Genomic DNA, 18,626 nt, shown 5'->3' on the forward strand with positions numbered 1-18,626 from the left:
CTTCCCGGCCACTGTGGCCAGCCTTGCCCCAGCCCTGCCAGGTGCTGGTGCCCCGGGCCATTCTCCTTCCCTGTCAGCTGAGTCCCACCCCATCAACCCCTCCTCTAAGAGGCACTGCCTAGAGAACAGAAATAAGGGCGAGCTAAGGTTCTAGAAGGATCCATCCAAGGAAAGTCAGCGTTCTGCCTGTTCTCTAGTGTGTGATTTAGGGCAGTTAGGGGAAAAGAAGAGTCAGAAATACAATAACATTTTACAAACAATAAATTTATTTCCAAATCCTGAATTATAACCAAATTATAATTCCCTCTAGGTCTATTGTGCTGTTTTACACAAGAATTTTAAAAAACATAGTCACAGCCGTGTCATTTATACACCAAGTGTCCCGGGGACAGTTTATTTGAATACGGTGGGTCCGGCCACCTCTCGTGGTCCTGGCAGCTGCTCTGCGGCCCCGCGCCTGCACCAAGAAACTCCCACCTCCTCCATGGCAGAGCCTGGCCTCAACAGGTGCCCCCAAGGCCATGATGTACACAAATGAAAGCACACAGGTGAAAGGGTTTTGTCGGCAGGCCTGGGCGCTGCAGCCACAGGGCTCAGGACTCAACACCTGGCCCCCCTCCTCTCCAGGGACAGCCTCAGCTCAGAGCCCAAAGCGGGCTGGTGTGCGGCGAGGGGTCATGGGTTCCCCTTGCTCTTTCCGACCTGGGGTGTAGATCTTTGTAGACCTGGAGACACAGAAGAGGGGTTAGGAATCGCACTGCTGTTCACTCCGGCCAGGACACACACAGAAGGATGAGGAGCCTGAGGTCTTGCTGTTTCTGTGTGCGAGCAGGCTTTGGGGCTGCAGGGTTTCTCCCCTAGCACACTTCCACTCCCCTTGCCTTCCCTATTTGTGATCGGGAGCAGAATGAGATAGCACCTCTTTCTGATATCCACTGAGGCAGGTTATGAGATTTTTTTAACAAGTCCATTCATATCCCCTAGGTGAGCTATGGAGGTCGTCTTCCCTCCACCTCACCAGACCGCCACTCCAGCTGTGGCTGGGCTTTGTCTCCAGTTCCTGGAGGTATCTCTAGACCCTTGGAATTTCCCAAAGGACTGGAGTGTCTCTGTTATTCACGGTGGGCCCCTCGGACCACATCTGATAGTTTATGCAAATGAGATGACTCAGGATGGTGGCTACCCTGCCAGAAAAACCCACCTGTGATTAGAGGGCTGTGCTCTGAGCCTCGTGCTATTAGCCCAGCCTCTGGGGAGGGAAAAGGGGCTGGAGACTAAGTCAACACATGGGTCCTGCCCAATAAAACTCTGGGCACCAAAGCTCGGGTAAGCTTCCCTGGTGACAATACTCTGTGTAATGTGCCAGGAGGGTAACATGACCCCAAGGACAATGGAAGACTTCACATCTAAGACACTCTCAGACCTCACTTTATACATCTCTCCCTTTGGCTGGTTCTGTGACCTTTTGCTATAATAAAACTGTACTATGTATAGTACTTCCCTGAGTTCTGCGAGGTGTTCTAGCAAATTATCAAACCTGAGGGAGTCCATGGGGATCCCCAAATTTGTAACAAGTTGGTGAGAAATGAGGGTGACCCTGGGTACCCCCCAACTTGCAGGTGGTGACTGAGGTGAGGGCAGTCTTGCAGGGACTGTGCCCTTCACCTGTGCGGTCTAACTCCAGGCACCAGGGCAGACGCAGGTGCCCAAGGCTCTCCCCGCCTTGCCTCTCTACTGTGGTTTCCAAGCCCTAGCCTGTTGGTAAAGCTGTGAGACCTACTCTGCCGCTCCAGCCCACCTTGGGCCCCATCACAACATAACGAACAACGACCAGGAGTTGCAGCTGTATCACCACCCCTTGAAAGTATGTCCGAAACCCCTCCCGTCTCCACGTGACCACAGTCAACTTGTCACCAATTCACCTCTGCACATTTAACTTCTCTTAAATCGCGACCCTGCCTCAGGGCCTGGTCAGTCCAGCTGGTGGGCTCCATCAGGACCAGGGTCCCGAGACCACAGCTCACCTGACACTACCCAGGGGGCTGCGCTTTTCCTGCTCCTGCCGCCGGGCCCGCAGCTGCTCCTCGGCCAGTGCCATCTCCTCCTCCATGGCAGAGGCTTCCTCTTTGGCCCGTCGGCGGTTCTCCTAGAGAAGGGAGAGGTCCTGGGGTCACTGGGGATTGGCGGGTGAGGAGGCCCGGCCTGCACCCATCTCCCTGCTGCAAGCCAGGTGCTGGGTAGACCTTGCCAGCTCCCTGCCCCAGCACTGAGGCCTGCTTTTCTCACTGATCCAAGACAGACATTGGATGATTGAGTCCTCACCCTGTCATGCCTCAGCCCTCCACTCCATTTGCTAAGTGCTTACGTGCTCTAACCAAGTTCATAACCATGCCAGGAAGTACAGGAAATAGAGAAGACATGACATCTGGCTGGAGAGGACAGACATAGGAAGATGTGTGCAGGCCCGGTGCGGGGCGAACTATGCTGAGAAGGGGGGAAGTTAAGGTCCACAACATTCTGCAGCCCTAACTCCAGGTGGTAGCCACCAATGGACACCAAGACTGTCAGGAGACCGAGAAGTAGGTAGAGAATTTATAATGGAGGGATCAGGTGGAATCACTGAGCAATCTTAGTGTCTTCAAAAGTGGCACCACCAGACCTTATGTGCCTCCTGACTGGATCTAAAAGGAGGTTCACAGCACCACACGCATTTGTGCATCCTTACCCAAAACAGCTGAATCTGAATCTAACCAAGGCTTTAGATTAATGACTAGCTTACAGAAAGTACATGGGATAGAGGCAAAAGTTAAACACCTTGAGGAAGCAATCAGCTCAAAACAGAACGTGGAACATTCTACAGAATGACCAACAGATGACCAACCTGTTTTCTCCAATAAGTCAATGCCATAAAAAATGAGTGGGGGCAGAGCTTGTTCCAGAATAAAAGACTTAATATATATAATGACAAATTTCAACGCCTGGCTCCGAATTCAAGCAAATCAATTATAAAAAATTATCTTTGGAATAAAAAAGGAAATATGAACAAGAACTGGAGACTTTAGCAACATTAAGGATTAATTCTGTTGAGTAAGATTTGCATGGAGGTTATGTTTTAATTTTTGAAAGTCCTTTTAGAGACACATATTCAAGTATTTATGGGTGAAAAACCACAATGTCTGAGGTATGCTTTAAAATATTCCAGGAAAACACTCAATATGTATGGAGCCGAGTGGGAATAAAAGAAACAAGGTTGGGCAGAATGTTGATAATTATGGAAGCTAAGTGAGGAACTCGTGGCTCATTATACTGTTTTTGTCCACTTTTATGAGTAGTTGGACTTTTCAATAGTAAGTTTTTTTTTTTTTAAGGCTCAGCAGACCGAGCAAATGGAGTGGGTTGGGGGAGATCAGACAGACTAACCGGCCTGGATCACAACTCTCATGTTTGACAGAGAAGTGAAGGGAAGCCAGATGATGATGTGTCTTTAACACCAGGCTGAGGGGAAAGCGGATCCCAGAGACAAACAGATCCTCCATAGAGAAGCATGGGGTCCTTACCTGCCGAGACTTTCCTGCCTGTTTCACGCTGTAGAACATGGGGCCCAGCTCTGCCAGCCACTCTCCGTCCACGGCAGTCACACACTGCATGTACTCCTGCAGGCAGAAGGGCCGCAGAGCGGTGGTCACAGGAGGACCAATGCTTTGAGCTGTCCCTCCCAGAGCGGTTCCACAGTTAGGAGCTATACGGGAAGGGGCCTACCCCTCGCCCTGTGAGGCTGAAAAAGGCAAGGAACAGCCGCAGACACTGGGATTCTAATCCCTTCTCCCATCCAAATTCCTCCATGCTTGAGAAGAAGGCCCCTGTTGTCCAACAGAAAAGGCCCAGCCCCTCAGAAAACCCTTCTAACAACGCCAAAAGGGCTTGCTTGTCCCAGGCAGCAAGTAGGAAACAATCCTGCTGGCACAGCCGAGGCCACTGGAATCTAGAGGTTAACTGTGTATCTATACAAACTTCCCCAAACCCCCAACTGAAAACCAACCTCAATTTCCCTCCAAGCAACATGTGGCCTTAAGCCTCCCAAGCTCAAAACCCATCCCAGAAGGCGGCAAAGGGTTATGACAAAGGCCTGGCCCAGCCAAGTGGGCCTACAGTCATGCAAGCTGCCTTGGAAAAGACTCACCTTGGTGGTCATGACCAACTCGTGATACACAATGTAGTCTGGGGTGTAGCCCATTCCAAAGAGGGAGCTGGTGGGGTGCAGGTGGCAGGGCATGCCGGTCCGGATATTCACATACTCCCCGATTCCCTGGGGAAGAGATGCAACAGGTGGCCACACAGCAAAGCACGGCACATCTGGGCAGCTACCCAGTCCCATGCTGCCTTGACACAGGCTTTTGGGGGAAGCCCAGATCTGCAGGACTGTACAATGAGAAAGGAGACCTCTGCCCTCGAAAGAAGTATCAGGCCCAGAGGGGCCACAGCTCCACTGGGCTCACCTTGAGCTTGGCTGCCTGGTGGAAATAGGCAGCACAGATACACTTCCTGACAATGTCCCAGTCGGTGCCACACGAGGCCAGGCTCATCCGCTGCTGCACCATGATGTCCTTGAGCTGAGCCCGCACCTCCCGGACCTAGAGCAGGACACAGGGAGACAAGGATGGCGCCCTCCTTCCCCGCATCCCACCCCTCCTCCCAACATGCTGCTTCTCTCGGCCACTGCCCCCACCTTCCGCATGGCCTTGGCATGGATGAAATGATCGTTACACCAGATGGTAGAGTAATTGTTGTTCTTCCACTGCAGGTAGACATTCAGGTAGGTCAGGTGGTCGCTCTCAGGGACTGCGAACTTCTCCCGGATTTGATCGCTCTCCTCCTCTCGGCCCTAGGAAGGGAAAAGGGAAGTCCAGGTCCAATGAGAAGAGCTATCTCACACTATCATCTACCTTCACCACAGCTAAAAACACATCAACGTAGTGCCCTGACAATATAGGAAAAATAAATTAGTTTACAACAAAATATTTATTCTAAAACGTGAGGGCTCAGGCACAGCCATCCTAGAAAAAACTGCAAAACACTCCCTGAGAACCATGGCTCTAGCCCATCCCTTCCCCTACCCCCAACCTGCTTAACATAAAACAGCAAAACCACTCTTTGGAAACTGATTCCTGCCCTTCCCTCCACTCCGTCTTAACAACACAGACAGAAACTACTCCCCCTCTCTCAACCTTCCTTGAGCCCATAACCTCCCGAGATCCCTGGGAGGAGAGGAGCCGGACAGCATCTCCCACCTTGGGCCTGTAGAAGATGGCTGGGACCGACAGCATGGAGACGATGAGCAGGATCTCGGAGCTGCAGCCCATGTCACAGGACACAATGAGCATCTTGGACAGGGCCGGGTCCAGCGGGAACTCCACCATCAGCCGCCCGGTCGAGGTCAGACCGCCTGGGAGAGAGGAGCAAATCCGCACGGTCAGTGGACACAGTGCCTGGAGCACCCAGGCGCCAGAGCCCACGGGGCCCTGCCCGGCTCCCAGGGCCACGGCACCTGTGTTGTCCAGGGCCCCGAGGATCCAGAGCTGATACATGGAGTTGAGCATGTTGTCCTCCGGGGGCGGGTCCATGAAGTGGAACTGCAGCAGGTCCTGCACCCCCAGGGACTTGAGCAGCAGCACCACGTTGGCCAGGTTGGTCCGCTGGATCTCGGGCACCGTGGTGGTCAGGAGCTCGTTCTTGTAGGCGCTCTGGGTGTAGAGCCTGCGGGGGAGAAGACACAGTCCTGCCGCACTTCCCACCGTGCTGCCCGGCTGAGCCCCTCAAATATGCCCGGCTGTCTACACAGGGACCAACACTGGGCTTGTGCACCCAGAAGAGCCAGTGCAGATGAAAGCCACGGGTAAGGAGGAGAAGTCCTCATTTCTTCCATTTCTTCCCCCCACCTCCCCCTTTCCCTTACAATCACAAATCTCCACCTACTCAAAACTCAGTCCTGCCAATTCACCATTCTGCTGGAGTCTCCTATGTACTTGTTTCATTTCTGGAACCAATGAGCCTGGGACTAGAATTATGGCTGGGATTTTTTTTCTTTATATTTTTCTAGATTTTCTGAATTTCTATAGTTAATACATTATTTTTAAAAGTCGGAACAAAAAAGAGAGAGAGAGTAATTGGAGGAGGAAAAAAAGAACCGGTGCTGGAATTTGTTCGCGTTTATCTTCCGGGAGGGGGCACGCTGTAATCGCTGGCCATCCGCTGCAGGCACCTTCCACACAGGTCCTCCTAAAACCCAAGGCTGCTCAGACTTCAGGGCTGCCCGCGAAGGCAGCTTCCTCCACTCAGCAGCACGTGACGAGAGAAGCAACAAGCGGCAGCCCCACCACTGGTTCCCAGCCTCAGGGGTCACCTCTCTGCAGGGTCACGGTCCAAGCCTTCCCACCCCAGCCGGGGCTCCACCCCAGAGAGCAGGCTAGCGCAGGGCTCCTACCTGAAACACTGACCTGGGCCCGTCCTGCCGGCTCGCCCCGACCTCTGGTTGGCATTGGCCTGGCTGATGGGGTAGATCTGCAGGGCGTCCATGCCAATCCGGGGGTTGAAGACCTAGGAGGGCACAGCAAAGACCTGACTAAGGGCAGAGTGAGGGGGAAAGGGAGGCAGCCTTGAGACAAAGACAGACCCTGGGTGCTACACGTTACAGAAGGAAGTGTCTTAGCGATGTAAGCAGCCATCTTTCGGAACCAGGAACCTCAAGAAATTTCCCCTGAACACCAGCTCCGCGATCTCTATCGAGTTATGTAAACTGTCTACCTCGAGTTATCACAAGGATGGAATGAATCAAGCACACGGCAAAACCAGCACTCAATAAACACCACCACCACTTCCATGAGCAATCGTCGTGTGAGGGCCAAGGACCCAGGGCCTGCCTTCCCACCCCCTTGGCTGAGTTAGCTTTGGGTGAAGGCCTAGGGCCCCGGTGCCCGTGTCTCCTCTTACCTTTAATTTACAATAACCAGAATCGATAACAAACATGATGCCATCGACAGTCAGAGAGGTCTCAGCAATGTTGGTGGCGACAATACACTTCCGAACGCCATCCGGAGCCTGGAGCCGGACAGGACACTCATGGAGCGAAGGCTGTAGGCCTTCAGGTAGGAAAAACCCCACAAGGAGAAAAGTACACCCCACCCGTGCCAGAAAACTAACACCCTCCCTCTTGCCCTCCTTTGGGGGAGTCTGCGGGAATCCCAAGGTGGGGACCCATCTCACCTTCTGGAAGATTTTGGCCTGGAGGTCAGAAGGCAGCTGGGAATAGATGGGCAGCACAGCCAAGGCGGGCGCATTCTCCAGTTCTTCCAGATGCTCCACGATCTGGTCTGAGGTCACCTGAGGGCACAGAGAGGAGCTGTGAGACACCAGATGCCCCAGTTCTCACACGAAGGACACACCCGTTCACCCCAGTCATGACCGAGGCACGCACCTCGATGTCCTCTTGGCCAGGCATGAAGATAAGGATGTCCCCGGGGGCCCCCGACAGATGCACCTGCAGAGACTGCTTCACTGCGGCCTCCACATAATCCTCCTGGGGGGTCTGCAAACCAGTGAGGGACACCGTCAGAAGGAATGCAGGCCAAGCCCCCACTGGGAACCGGCGACCCAGTTCCTGGTCAGGGGCTAGAGCCGATGAACTCTCAGGGCTGCCGCACCTGCAGATGGGCCTGATGGCCCTCCCTGAGCCCTGCACGTCCACTCCAAAGAAAGAATCAAGCGAAACCTCCCCAGAGCACAGTCCTTCACCTTCAAGCCCTATAGCTGCAGGCTTGCAGGGTCCCCACAAAACCTCTCCCGACTCGGTATGCCATTTCACATCCCCCAACCAGTTCCTCATCAAAGGTCAGGTCAGTTCCGAAACAGGGCCTCAGTACCTTGCTGAAGAGGATGTCAACAGGGAACGTACGACCAGGGATGTGGAAGATGGGGACATTCCCAAAAAAGGAAGCAAATTTCTCTGCATCCATGGTGGCCGACGTGACAATGAGCTTCAGGTCTGAGCGCCGAGCCACCACCTAAGAGAAGAAGTCAGTCAGAGGCTTCCCCACAGTTTTGGGACCCTTGGCTTCTGCCCTCCAGTCTCATCAGCATAACTACCAAATGAAACAGAAGTCAAAGCTGACGGATGGCTCATTAGATTCATAACAATCCTGAACTGAATCGGTGGAGCCACAGCCGGGAAAACCATGAGGCACTCAGCTGAGCAAGAACAGAGTAAACCACCACCAGGTCTGAACCCCGCAGCCAAGGGCCTCCGGGGCAACTCAGCCTGTCAAAGACCCCCTCAGCTTCCCCAGGCTAGACCCCAGCCCGCCTGGAGTGCCTCGTCACTAACTCCTGGCAGGGCGGCGCTCCAAGCCCCACAGGCACAGAAGCTGGACCCGCAGCCCTCACCTCCCGGAGCAGCCCAAAGAGCACGTCGGTGTTGAGGGAGCGCTCGTGGGCCTCGTCCATGATGATGGCGCTGTAGTGATCCAGGTCCGCTTCCCGCAGGGACTCTCGCAGCAGGATTCCATCGGTCATGTACTTGATCAAGGTGCTTTCTGAAGTGCAGTCTTCGAAACGGATGGCATAACCCACCTGGAGGCCAGAGAGACCGCTCAGAAGCTCTGGGCGCCCACTCGCCACTGCACACCCCGAGCTGGGTCCAGGCCTCAGCAGATCAGCCCAAATGACAGAAGCTACCGGGCAAGAACTACACAGCTCAGCCCTTGCGCCCACTCACCTCCTCACCAAGGCTGCCCCCCATCTCTTCACTGACTCTCTTGGCCACCGACATGGCAGCCACACGGCGGGGCTGGGTGCACCCAATCATCCCATAGTCCGTGTAACCGTCTTCGTGCAGGTACTGGGTCAGCTGAGTGGTCTTACCACTCCCTGTCTCCCCAACCACGATCACGATGCTATTATCTCTGCAAGGAAGAGAAGATAACGGGTGAATCAGCCCGAGTGGAAGGCCACCTCCTACCCCCACCTGTAGCTATCCAAGGAGCGTGCCTGCGCAGGGAGGAGGATTTCCCTGGGAAAACTGTCTCATACTGAAACACCCTCTAAGAAGTCTGGAAGACAGTACAGTTTAAACAAATGCACTAAAACAAAACGATGCCATCTTGCTTACTTCATGCAGGGTAGCCCAGGGCACCCAGGTTGGGGGAAAAAATCCTTTCCATTCTCCATCAGATGTCATACCCAAAAGAAAAAGAGCTACAGAGTACACACAGGAGAAAATGGGACACCTGATTCAGTAGTGGAAGCCCGACCCGGGGTGGATGCAGTTACCTGATAATCGTGAGCAGCTCCTGCTGCACAGCAAAGATGGGCAGGTACTGCCTCTGCTCCAGAATAGACTTCTTCTTTGCGAATTCACTGCTGGCTTCGCTCTTTTTCTTCATGTGGTCTGCAAACTTCTGCTCTGCCCTGAGAACACACAGCAGCCTTAGCGCCCTGCACAGTTTCCCACATCTGCCTTCCTGACTGGGTTACTGCCCTGCTTCCTACACCCAAAAGTGAGCACTGCTTCAAATGTGCAGTAAATCTTTGAGACGCTAGAGCTGCCAGGTGCTGCTCATCTCCTCTGTCCTAAGGGACCAGACAGCTGTCTGAGAATCCATCATCCAAAACCTACTCAACGCCCCCAGGACAGACAGCTGCAGGGGGCTCAGAGGAGCTACAGATTAGCAAGTGGCAAATCCTCTGCCCTGAAAGAGTTCAGCCAGAAGAGGAGCTGAAATCCACAGGTCATTACCTTATATGGAACAACCTTGGGCAATTTCAGCACCACACTTAACAGGCTGAAAGGAGGAGCTGACCAAGGTCAGACTCCCTCCCACCTCTTGGTGGGACAGCAGAGTCCATAAGGCTTTATTTTTAAAGAACTGTGAGAACAGTCCCACTTGATGTTTACCTACAGCTTCCACTGAAAGCGCTCAAGTATCCGGCACACGTGCATCCCCAGGCTGCAGAGCAAAAAGGTACCAGTCCTACCTTACCTACATTAGTCTACAGTCTCCACCCATCCCTTCCCCAAGAGACTTTTCCTCCATCAGGTTGAGCCCAGGCTCCGTCAAGCTTCCTGTTTCTAACATCCCAGTCACTCCCGCTCAGCTAACAATTAACACCTACGGGATTAAATTAACTAGAAACTAACAAGGGCTGATCAATAGCACCAACTTCTCACAGGGTTACAGAGAATTATTAACTCAGATGACAGTTTTGTAGGATTTCAGAGTGTTCAGTGAGATTCAGAAGGGACATCTGAGTTCAGCCACCTACACAATGAGGAAAGCCCAACAAGCAGTTATCCAACATCTGCTTAAGTACCTCTATGAATGGGGAAGTCACTACCTGAGAAGACAATGCTTTCTATTTTCAAACCTCTGTTAAAAATAGTTCTTCCTTAGATTGAACTAAAATCTAAGGGTGCAAAGCACACTTTCCCACACTGAGCATCTGAAAGGCGCTCTAGCAGAGCGGCTGAGAGTGTGGGCTCCGAGACTAGACTGTCTGGGTGTGATCCTCACCCCACCGTTTACCAGCTGGACCACCTCAAACAAGCTACTTAACCTCCCTGGGCCTCCTCCTCCTCACATGAAAAACGGGGAAGATTACACCTGTCCCGTGGGACTGTCGTGAGAATCCAATGACTGAGTATCTGTGAGTTCTGTGGTGCTGCCGGGCACAGAAGAAGCTCCTGCAGTATCAGGGGCAGCAGTAGGAATGTTATCTCAGAAAAGTTGAAAAGACCAGGAGGAAGGGACCAGAGACTCCAAATGACATCGTTTTCCTATTCGCGAGTGCCGAATCCTATCGGCCCCCTTGAGGCCCCGACTGCAGAGACCCCCGCTGCTGGCGAGACTCCTACCTGTAGTCCACTTTACCGTCCTCTGTCAGAGCTTTATCCGGCTCTTCCTCTTTTTTGACGCCCATTATATCTCCCAGTTTGGTTCCAGCCAGTTCCCAGTGTTTGTGTTGAGCCTGAAAAAGACACAAAAAGTCAATCTGCTCCATCCCGTGACACAACTGTGGTCCATGGAAAATCAATCCTGTCTGACAACAGGCTTCATCTAGCAGGCAGGAAATTCCCACAAGGCAGCAGTGGCACCGAGCCGTGCCTCCCAATCTTATGCCTGAAGCTCCTGAGACACCAGGCCCCGGATTATCTTAACTGAGGCCCTGGAGGAGGAATGCAATACCCTCCCACAAGGGCTGTTTCTTGCTCTGTGAGTTTCCTCTAACTACCAATAGGAACCCTACCTGTGAGGTGGAACGTGATCTTTAAAAAGAAAAAAAAAGAAAAAAAATACAAAAAAATATGTAGATACTCTCTGGCCCTAGAAGACAAGAAACCAACCTTTTTGCGTTCCTTTTGCTCCCTGTGCTTCCGCACTGTTTGACTGCCTTTTCTAGCGATAATGGCCAGGTCAGAAGTGGCGTCCTTGACTGGAATCACAGGCTCTGGCTGCAAGAGGTTGAGGAAAAAGAGAAATTCTGCGCTGACCATTAAACTCAACACGAGGGCTTCTCTGGTGGCGCAGTGGTTAAGAATCCGCCTGCCAATGCAGGGGACACAGGTTCGAGCCCTGGGAGATCCCACATGCCACGAAGCAACTAAGCCCGGGCGCTGCAACTACTGAGCCTGCGTTCTAGAGCCCGTGAGCCACAACTACTGAGCCCGAGTGCCACAACTACTGAAGCCCATGTGCCTAGAGCCCGTGCTAGGCAACAAAAGAAGCCACCACAATGAGAGGTCCGCGCACCGCAACGAAGTTCGCCGCAACCAGAGAAAAGCCCGCGCGCAGCAACGAAGACCCAACACAGCCAAAAATAAAACAAATAAAATAAAAATAAATAAATTAAAAAAAAAAACAAAAACACTCAACACGAAGGTCCACTTCGTACTGGCCCTAGTAAACGAAGGGTTGCTACCCTACCCCTATCGTGATGGGGCTTTTTTCCTCTCCTTTCCTTTCCCTTTCTTTCTTTTTCCATTTCAGGCTTCTCTGAGTGGTCTTCTCTCTGACAACAGAGGACCCTCACCTGCTTGGTGAAGACGATGCGCCCATCCAGAAAGGGAGGCACCAGGTTATGCACCATCAGATGGACCTTGGCTGCACTGTCCTCTTCAAAGTCGTCGTCCACCTCCAGCCGATGCACCACCCCGCTGGTGAGCATGCGGTTGGTCTCCCAGCGTTCGTTATCCTGTGAGGACACAACGGGAGGCCACGTTAAGGCTGCAACTGCAAGGCCATCCTGAAAGGTCCCAGGCGAGGCCACGCAGAGGGTCCTGACAGAAGGGCCATAGGGGCTGCAGAGATGTCACGGGCCTCTCTACCCTGCAGCTCCTTAGACAAAAGAATCGCTGATCCCAAATCACCTGCAGTACTCTTCCCAGAAGCAACCCGTTATATCTAAGGCAGAACCTTTGTATGGACACACAAACAGTGACTGTCTCTGGCCCCGCTCAGAGACACAAAGGACACACCACAGAGCCGGGGCCTGACCTCCCAGTACCCATCAACAGCACCCCTCCAGAACTACCGCAGAAGACAGAAGTCATGATTTGGGTTGGGTTTTTCTTAAGTTACTGAGAAGCTCCCTGCCCACCCTCTGCCTCCGGAGGAATCGCTAAGTCTGTGACTTCAGCAGCGGGAGACGAGCTGGGCCGCTGGCAGGCGCGTGTGACCTGCCGCTTCTCCAGCTGAATCTGCCCCACCTGCTGCGGGCAGCCTCACCTCATTGATCTGCCTCCGCTGGGCCGAAATGCGCTTCTGCTTCTGTTTGTGCAGATGCTGCTCCCGCCTCCTCACGTAGTCCTCGGAGGAGTAGGCCAGCGGGTTGTGGAACTCATCATATCCCTCATCCATCATGTACCAATCCCGGTCAGCTTGCTGTGGCACAAGAGACGAAGCAGTAAGAACAAGGCGCAGATCCAGTTTCTGCGCACGACGTGGCCAGAAGGGCAGGAGGTGCTTGGTAAGAAGTCACTGGTGCGGCATAGCAGCCCTCGTGAGAGGCGCAAGAGAGGCTGTAAGACGGGCCACCTAGAGGAGAAGCCCAGTGTACAGCGCAGCCCACCATGACGGCACTTCTTACATTTACCACACGGTGGCACCAGCACACAGTCGAAAAAGTTAAGTCTGACCTGCATTTGGTGAGAAGTTTCACCACAGAGCCTTTGCCTGGAAAGAGATTCCACGGCTTCGAGACTGAACGTGGCTCAACGTCCGGTTCCACTACAGTGTAACCCATGACCCTTGTGCTCGGACACCCCCGGTCACCCACTCACCGACAAAGGTGACCCACCACCCCTCATTCAGTCTCTCGAAGATGTAGTTTTTACCCTCTGGTCGTCCTCCCATTGCTGCCGTTCCTCTTCTGTGTCAAATGAAATTCCTTCTTCGCCATCCTCACGTCTCCCTGCGGGAGAACACATAGCAGGTCAGTCTGCACGGTCCCAGCTCATCCCCAGTGGCCTCACACAGACCTGCCAAGCAGCACAGCCCCAGCCCGGCTTCGTCCAGCCCCACCAGGACAAGCGACCCTGCGTCCTGCTTCCCACTTCCACCCTGCCTTACCTCGGCCCCTGGACAGACGTGGGGTGGACCCCAGATGTCTTCTGTCATCGGCCCACTCATTGTATTTGTAGGACGGGGTTGGCAGAGGCGTGTCGTCTGCGTACCTGCTCCTCACAGACCTGGGAAACGGCACAACCAGCCTCACTAAAGAGTCACTAAGCTGAGACGTGTTCCCCAGCCACCATCTGCCCTCCCAGCCCCAGTCACGCCCAGCCTGTGCCGCCCACCCAGAACGTCACCTGTCCCTATCTCGACTGGACAGCCGATGACTCCGCTCAGAATCCCGATAGGAAGGTGTTGGGGAGGGCGATTCCCACTGTGAGCGCTTTGAGGAGCCATAGCCACTGTCCTCTTCATCCCAGGTAGACCTTGAAGGGGTGGCTGCATCTGGGCCACAAAAGACACACCCACAGTAAACGTCTAAGACACGGCTATAGAGCCATTAGATGAAAGTCAGTTCACCAGATTTCTTTCTTTTACTGTTTATAAACTTTGCACCTATTTGCAATGGATAAGATGGCTTTGACAGCTTTTAAAGATATCTGAATTTTAATGGTCCAGTTTTCATCTGTGCTCGTAACAACACTTTAAGGAATATCCAGTTTATCTCTGCAAGCATATCTCTCTTGAATGTACATATTTCTTTGTAATAAAACCTTTTTCTGCCCCTACCCCACCCACCCCCAGCTCCCTATTCTTTCCTACCATTTGGAAAACTGGCCGCTCAGCAAACTGGCAAATCATGTTAAGGGAGCATATCTGTCTCCACAGAGAAGTCCACGGCCTTCCCAACTGAATCAACTGACTCAGAACCAAGTATTCCCAGAATTTCATGGTGGAATCAGGAATTCCAACCCAGTTCCACTGAGGATGAGAGTCACTCACCCTGCCTCTCATACACTTGGCTCTCACAAACCACCACAAGCAACAGCTCAGACTACCTTTAGGCCGGTGTCGGGGGCTCTCAGGTTCGTTTCTTCTGCCGCTGCGCTCTGACCCTCCATCTCGCTCCGATCTGCTGCTGTGCCTGTTTCTATCCCGCTCATCTGTGAGGAGTCACCGGCAGAGCTTAGAAAACAGGTGTCCCATCCTAACTTCCACCCGTCTTCACCCTAGAGAAAGGACAAGCCTCCCCACTCACTCACAGGTGCAACCTCACTGCTCTAATGCGATCCTTGGGCTCCTGAAACTCACATATCCCCATTCTTTCAAGGGCAAAAATTAGTTACTGGCTAGAAAGTTTCAAACTCACAGTAACAGTTATTTTCCTGCAAGAATTCAAAAAAGAATAGTTACAAGCCTGTAATGAATAGTTATTTAATAGTTACAAGCCTACAAGCTACAGAACTGAGACAACACTGAGGAAAGCCAGCATTGGATTTTATGTCTAGCTTTGCTCCACAGCACCGTCCTTTTTCTCTCGCCAACACTAGTGTCAACTGGCTTCTCAAACATACTACCCATTTTCACCTTCATCACCAATTTTCAGGATAAAATGAGGACCACACACTCAAGCAAAGCAGCTATGTTGCATGTAACAGCTCTTTTCTTAAACTGCCTGCTAATCCCAATACCAACAGGGTCAAAACCAACCAGGCTGACATGAAAATGGAGTTCCCTAATTAACAGGTGTTATAAAAACCCCCCCAACAGGAAAAAGGCCGACATGTTAACTGAGGTGCTTAGCAGGCACTAGGAACTCTGCTGGGCAGTTTACCTCTGTCTCTCTTGCGGTCACAGTCTCGATCCCTCGACCTCTCCTTCTTCCGATCCTTTTCTTCTTTGGACGAGGCGTAGACACCATGTTCCCGCCACTCCCGCTCTCTCTGCCGACTGCGTTCCCAGAACTCTTCACTCACACCACCAGGATGGGATGGAGTCTCTACCCGAGCAGATCGATAATGTCTGAAACAGGGAGGGCAGCTGGTAAAGGGCTCGTCCATGGAAGAAAAACCTGCCCCAAACCTTTGGCCAGGCCAAACATGCGACCTGGCCTTTTCCACTTTATGTCCCTGGTACGGCAGGTTTGCATATGGCAACAACCATAAGCGCTTCTAACCTCCATCATCCACTCTTTAGGTGCCTTTGAATGTTCCCCCAAATCTGAAGAAAATACCAATTCCTATCTAGCCTCAATGTTATAGAATCATAGTAAAATTATAAAGTCCTAAATGTCCAACAAGAAAACTGAGAGATAAACATGAGATGCTATTTTCTGGCCTCCATTTTTGTTCCCTTTGGGGCAATCCACCCAAAGGCTCTTACCTGTCTTTTCGGCTACTGCGGCCAGCCTGGTCACCGCCCTCCTCCTCAGCGTCCCTCTGGTCATCCTTGCTCTCTTCCCAGTCCTTATAGGAAGAGACTCTGGACTTCTTCTTGTCCTCCCCGTCATCCTTCTCCTCTCTCTCCCTCCTTTTCAGGGAAGCCAACAAGTCTAGTCCCAGCAATGAAGGGCGGGGAGCAGGGGCCTTGAAGACATGCTGCTCACTAGATGCACTTTTGGTCTTGAAAATAAGACCGCCAACCTGGGAGTCCACCTCAGTGCCTTCCAATCGATGGATCGAGGCATCCTCGCTGGTGTCCTCCATGGCAGGCTCTGGGATTTCTCTGGAAGGAAAACAAACCATTTGATATCAGACATAAGAAGAGAAAAGGCTTGGCTCTGCTACATCCCAGAATAACTGTAGGTATATGGATCTCTGGGGGGTTGACCTCCCCCTCAAGACCAGAATTCCTTTAGTTACCTTTTACCAAGACCTGTCCATCAAGTCATCGACAATCACAAAAGATCTTCCTACTTCTACCCCAACACACGTCAGAAACAGATACACACACACACACACACACACACACACACACCAGGATCCAAGAGGGTATCATCCAGGCAAGAACAGACCTCACTAAGGGACACTTACTAGAGCATTATGGCATCTATAAAGGGAGTTTAGGGAAAACAACACTAGATTTTAAATCAGAAACCTCAATCAGAACCCAGGTTCTTGACATTTTTTACCTGTATGATTGTAAGCAATAACTTAATCTTTGGTTAGGCATAATTTCTACATCTGCAAAGTGGAAGTACTTTTTGCTCTATCTAATCCATGGGGTTATTGTGAGAATCAAACAAGAAAGTGTATGTGAAAGCACTCTGTAACCATAAAGAGTTACATAAATGTCATCGTTACATTATTTCACTTGCTGTGCTCCAAGGTATTGATTTGGGTCCCTCACCATTTTTTTACCCAAGTTCTTCCTCCTCTCCCTTCCTTTAAACTACAGATACAGCAGAGTTGTTGACGTATAAGACTACCATGCATGTGATCCATCCTTTAATGGATTGTGTTTTGTAGAAAAGACTTACCTCACAGCAGTCGAAATCTGTTTAATAACAATTCAAGTTCACCAAAAAAAAAATTGATGAGAATCACCAGGCTAGGAAATGATATTTCTGAAAAGTGGGTAACTGTAGGATTTTCTGGCACTCAACTTATAACAAACTCCTCTTTACCTTCCACTATACACAATCTACTTATAAACATATCCCATTCTGAGTGCTTGAATAATTTCCCTCATTCCAACAAGCCAGTAAAGCAAAGAACTGTCAAGGGATAGGGTACTACCAGAATCCAGAATGTTTCACCCAGCTCTAATTAACATATACAGCTCTACAGAAGAATAGTGCTAAACAGACTGAACATATAGTATGAACAACAGCTGCATTTTGAAAAATGCCATCAGGCAGAAGAGAAAAGGGAAAGCTACCAATTGGTGACATCTGTATTCATGTGAGGAAATCTAAACAGGAAGGTAGGATTTACATGCTCTGCTCAGTAGTCTGAACTAGAAAATATACTTCTAGAATGTCATTTTATGCAGGAGAGAGACCCTTGTCTGTCTTGTTGACTGCTTTGCCCAGTGCCTAGCAAAATAAACGTTTGAGGAATAAATGAATGAATGAGTTTAAACTGATTAAAGGAAACAGGGAGCCAGAAATTTCTAGGGACAAAAAAGAAAGATGCCAGCAGCACAGGAAAAGGAGTCTGACAAACAGGACAACTAACAGCTGAGAAAAGTAAATAAGAAGCTAAGTGTTGGCTTGTGAAGAATAATTAGTGGCAAAGAAGCCACAAGAGGTACAAGAAAAATAATGAAGAAAAAACGATACATTCGTTCAACAATTACTGAGTGCTTTCTGTGAGCCAATCGCTGTTCTGGGCCTTAGAGATAAAGAAGAGAACAAAACAGACAAAAATCCCAACCTTTTTGGAGTTGACATTCTAGTAAAAGATATCACCTGGTAGAGATACCACTGTGACAGAGAAGAGGAAGACAAAAGGAGCCCTGCTGGGCTCGGTGTCCGTCTGGGAGTGGGCTAATAGGAAGGTCTAAGGAAGTGAGCAGGGTGACCCCCCGGGCAGCATCCCTGGACCTCTTTGAGGCCACGCCAGGAAGCTGGATCTGACCTGAGAAAGGAGAAAGGCCGGTCTTGCAGGACCTAGGCAGCATCCCTAAGGTGAGTAACGCAAGTTGGGTGACAGGAACAAGACTTTCCAAACCTGGGCCCGAACCTGAGCGAGGGGCCGATATCCGCCGCTTGGAGCCGCCACGATTGGCGAAGAAAAGGTCGGAAAGGAAGAAGGGACACTCACCTCACCAAGCCCGACTCTCGGGACCTTCTGTCCCGGATTCTGGGGCGCTGGCGCCGCCACTCCTCGCTCAGACCGCCTTAGAGAACCAAAACCCGCACCTTGAAAGCGGCCATTATTGTCCCATAAGACTTTGCGCGGCCCCCTCTATCCGTCCAAAGATACCATCGAGAGCAGCCCGAAAAACGCCCGTTCCTAGTGTGGGACAGAACGCTTGCAAGGCTAGACTGTCTTTCTCTGCGGCTCTGATCGAAGACACTTCCGAGTCTCCTGGCGACCAATCACGCTTAGTCTAAGAGGCGACGCCCCGCCTCTAGTTGGGATGTGGGAAAGAGAAGTTAAAGAGATCGGTCATATTTAATAA

At 51.5% G+C, this 18,626-nt stretch overlaps 1 protein-coding gene across 2 annotated transcripts; it reads right to left on the reverse strand.

Annotated features, from left to right (window-relative positions):
* Positions 1 to 248: 248 nt before the first annotated feature.
* DHX38 (DEAH-box helicase 38) lies at positions 249 to 18,494 on the reverse strand. 2 transcript variants are annotated; one of them, XM_059904384.1, is made up of 28 exons: positions 18,266 to 18,494; positions 15,882 to 16,223; positions 15,334 to 15,521; positions 14,558 to 14,662; positions 13,856 to 14,003; positions 13,617 to 13,735; positions 13,382 to 13,458; positions 12,774 to 12,929; positions 12,079 to 12,240; positions 11,393 to 11,500; positions 10,904 to 11,016; positions 9,322 to 9,459; positions 8,768 to 8,954; positions 8,437 to 8,622; positions 7,917 to 8,057; positions 7,472 to 7,582; positions 7,261 to 7,377; positions 6,988 to 7,095; positions 6,495 to 6,594; positions 5,974 to 6,034; positions 5,546 to 5,754; positions 5,289 to 5,443; positions 4,727 to 4,882; positions 4,497 to 4,631; positions 4,181 to 4,306; positions 3,558 to 3,653; positions 2,025 to 2,146; positions 249 to 725 (listed from the first exon to the last, which is right to left on the reverse strand). In XM_059904384.1, the coding sequence occupies exons 2-28, from the start codon at positions 16,202 to 16,204 to the stop codon at positions 641 to 643; spliced, it is 3,732 nt and encodes a 1,243-aa protein (XP_059760367.1). In that variant the 5' UTR covers positions 16,205 to 16,223; positions 18,266 to 18,494; the 3' UTR covers positions 249 to 640. The 2 variants fall into 2 exon arrangements, with proteins under 2 accessions (XP_059760367.1, XP_059760368.1); XM_059904385.1 differs by lacking the exon at positions 5,974 to 6,034 and having other exon boundaries at positions 6,482 to 6,594; positions 18,266 to 18,493.
* Positions 18,495 to 18,626: the final 132 nt, after the last annotated feature.

This window comes from Balaenoptera ricei, chromosome 19 (genome assembly GCF_028023285.1).
Source record: "Balaenoptera ricei isolate mBalRic1 chromosome 19, mBalRic1.hap2, whole genome shotgun sequence".
NCBI classification, from domain to species: domain Eukaryota; kingdom Metazoa; phylum Chordata; class Mammalia; order Artiodactyla; family Balaenopteridae; genus Balaenoptera; species Balaenoptera ricei.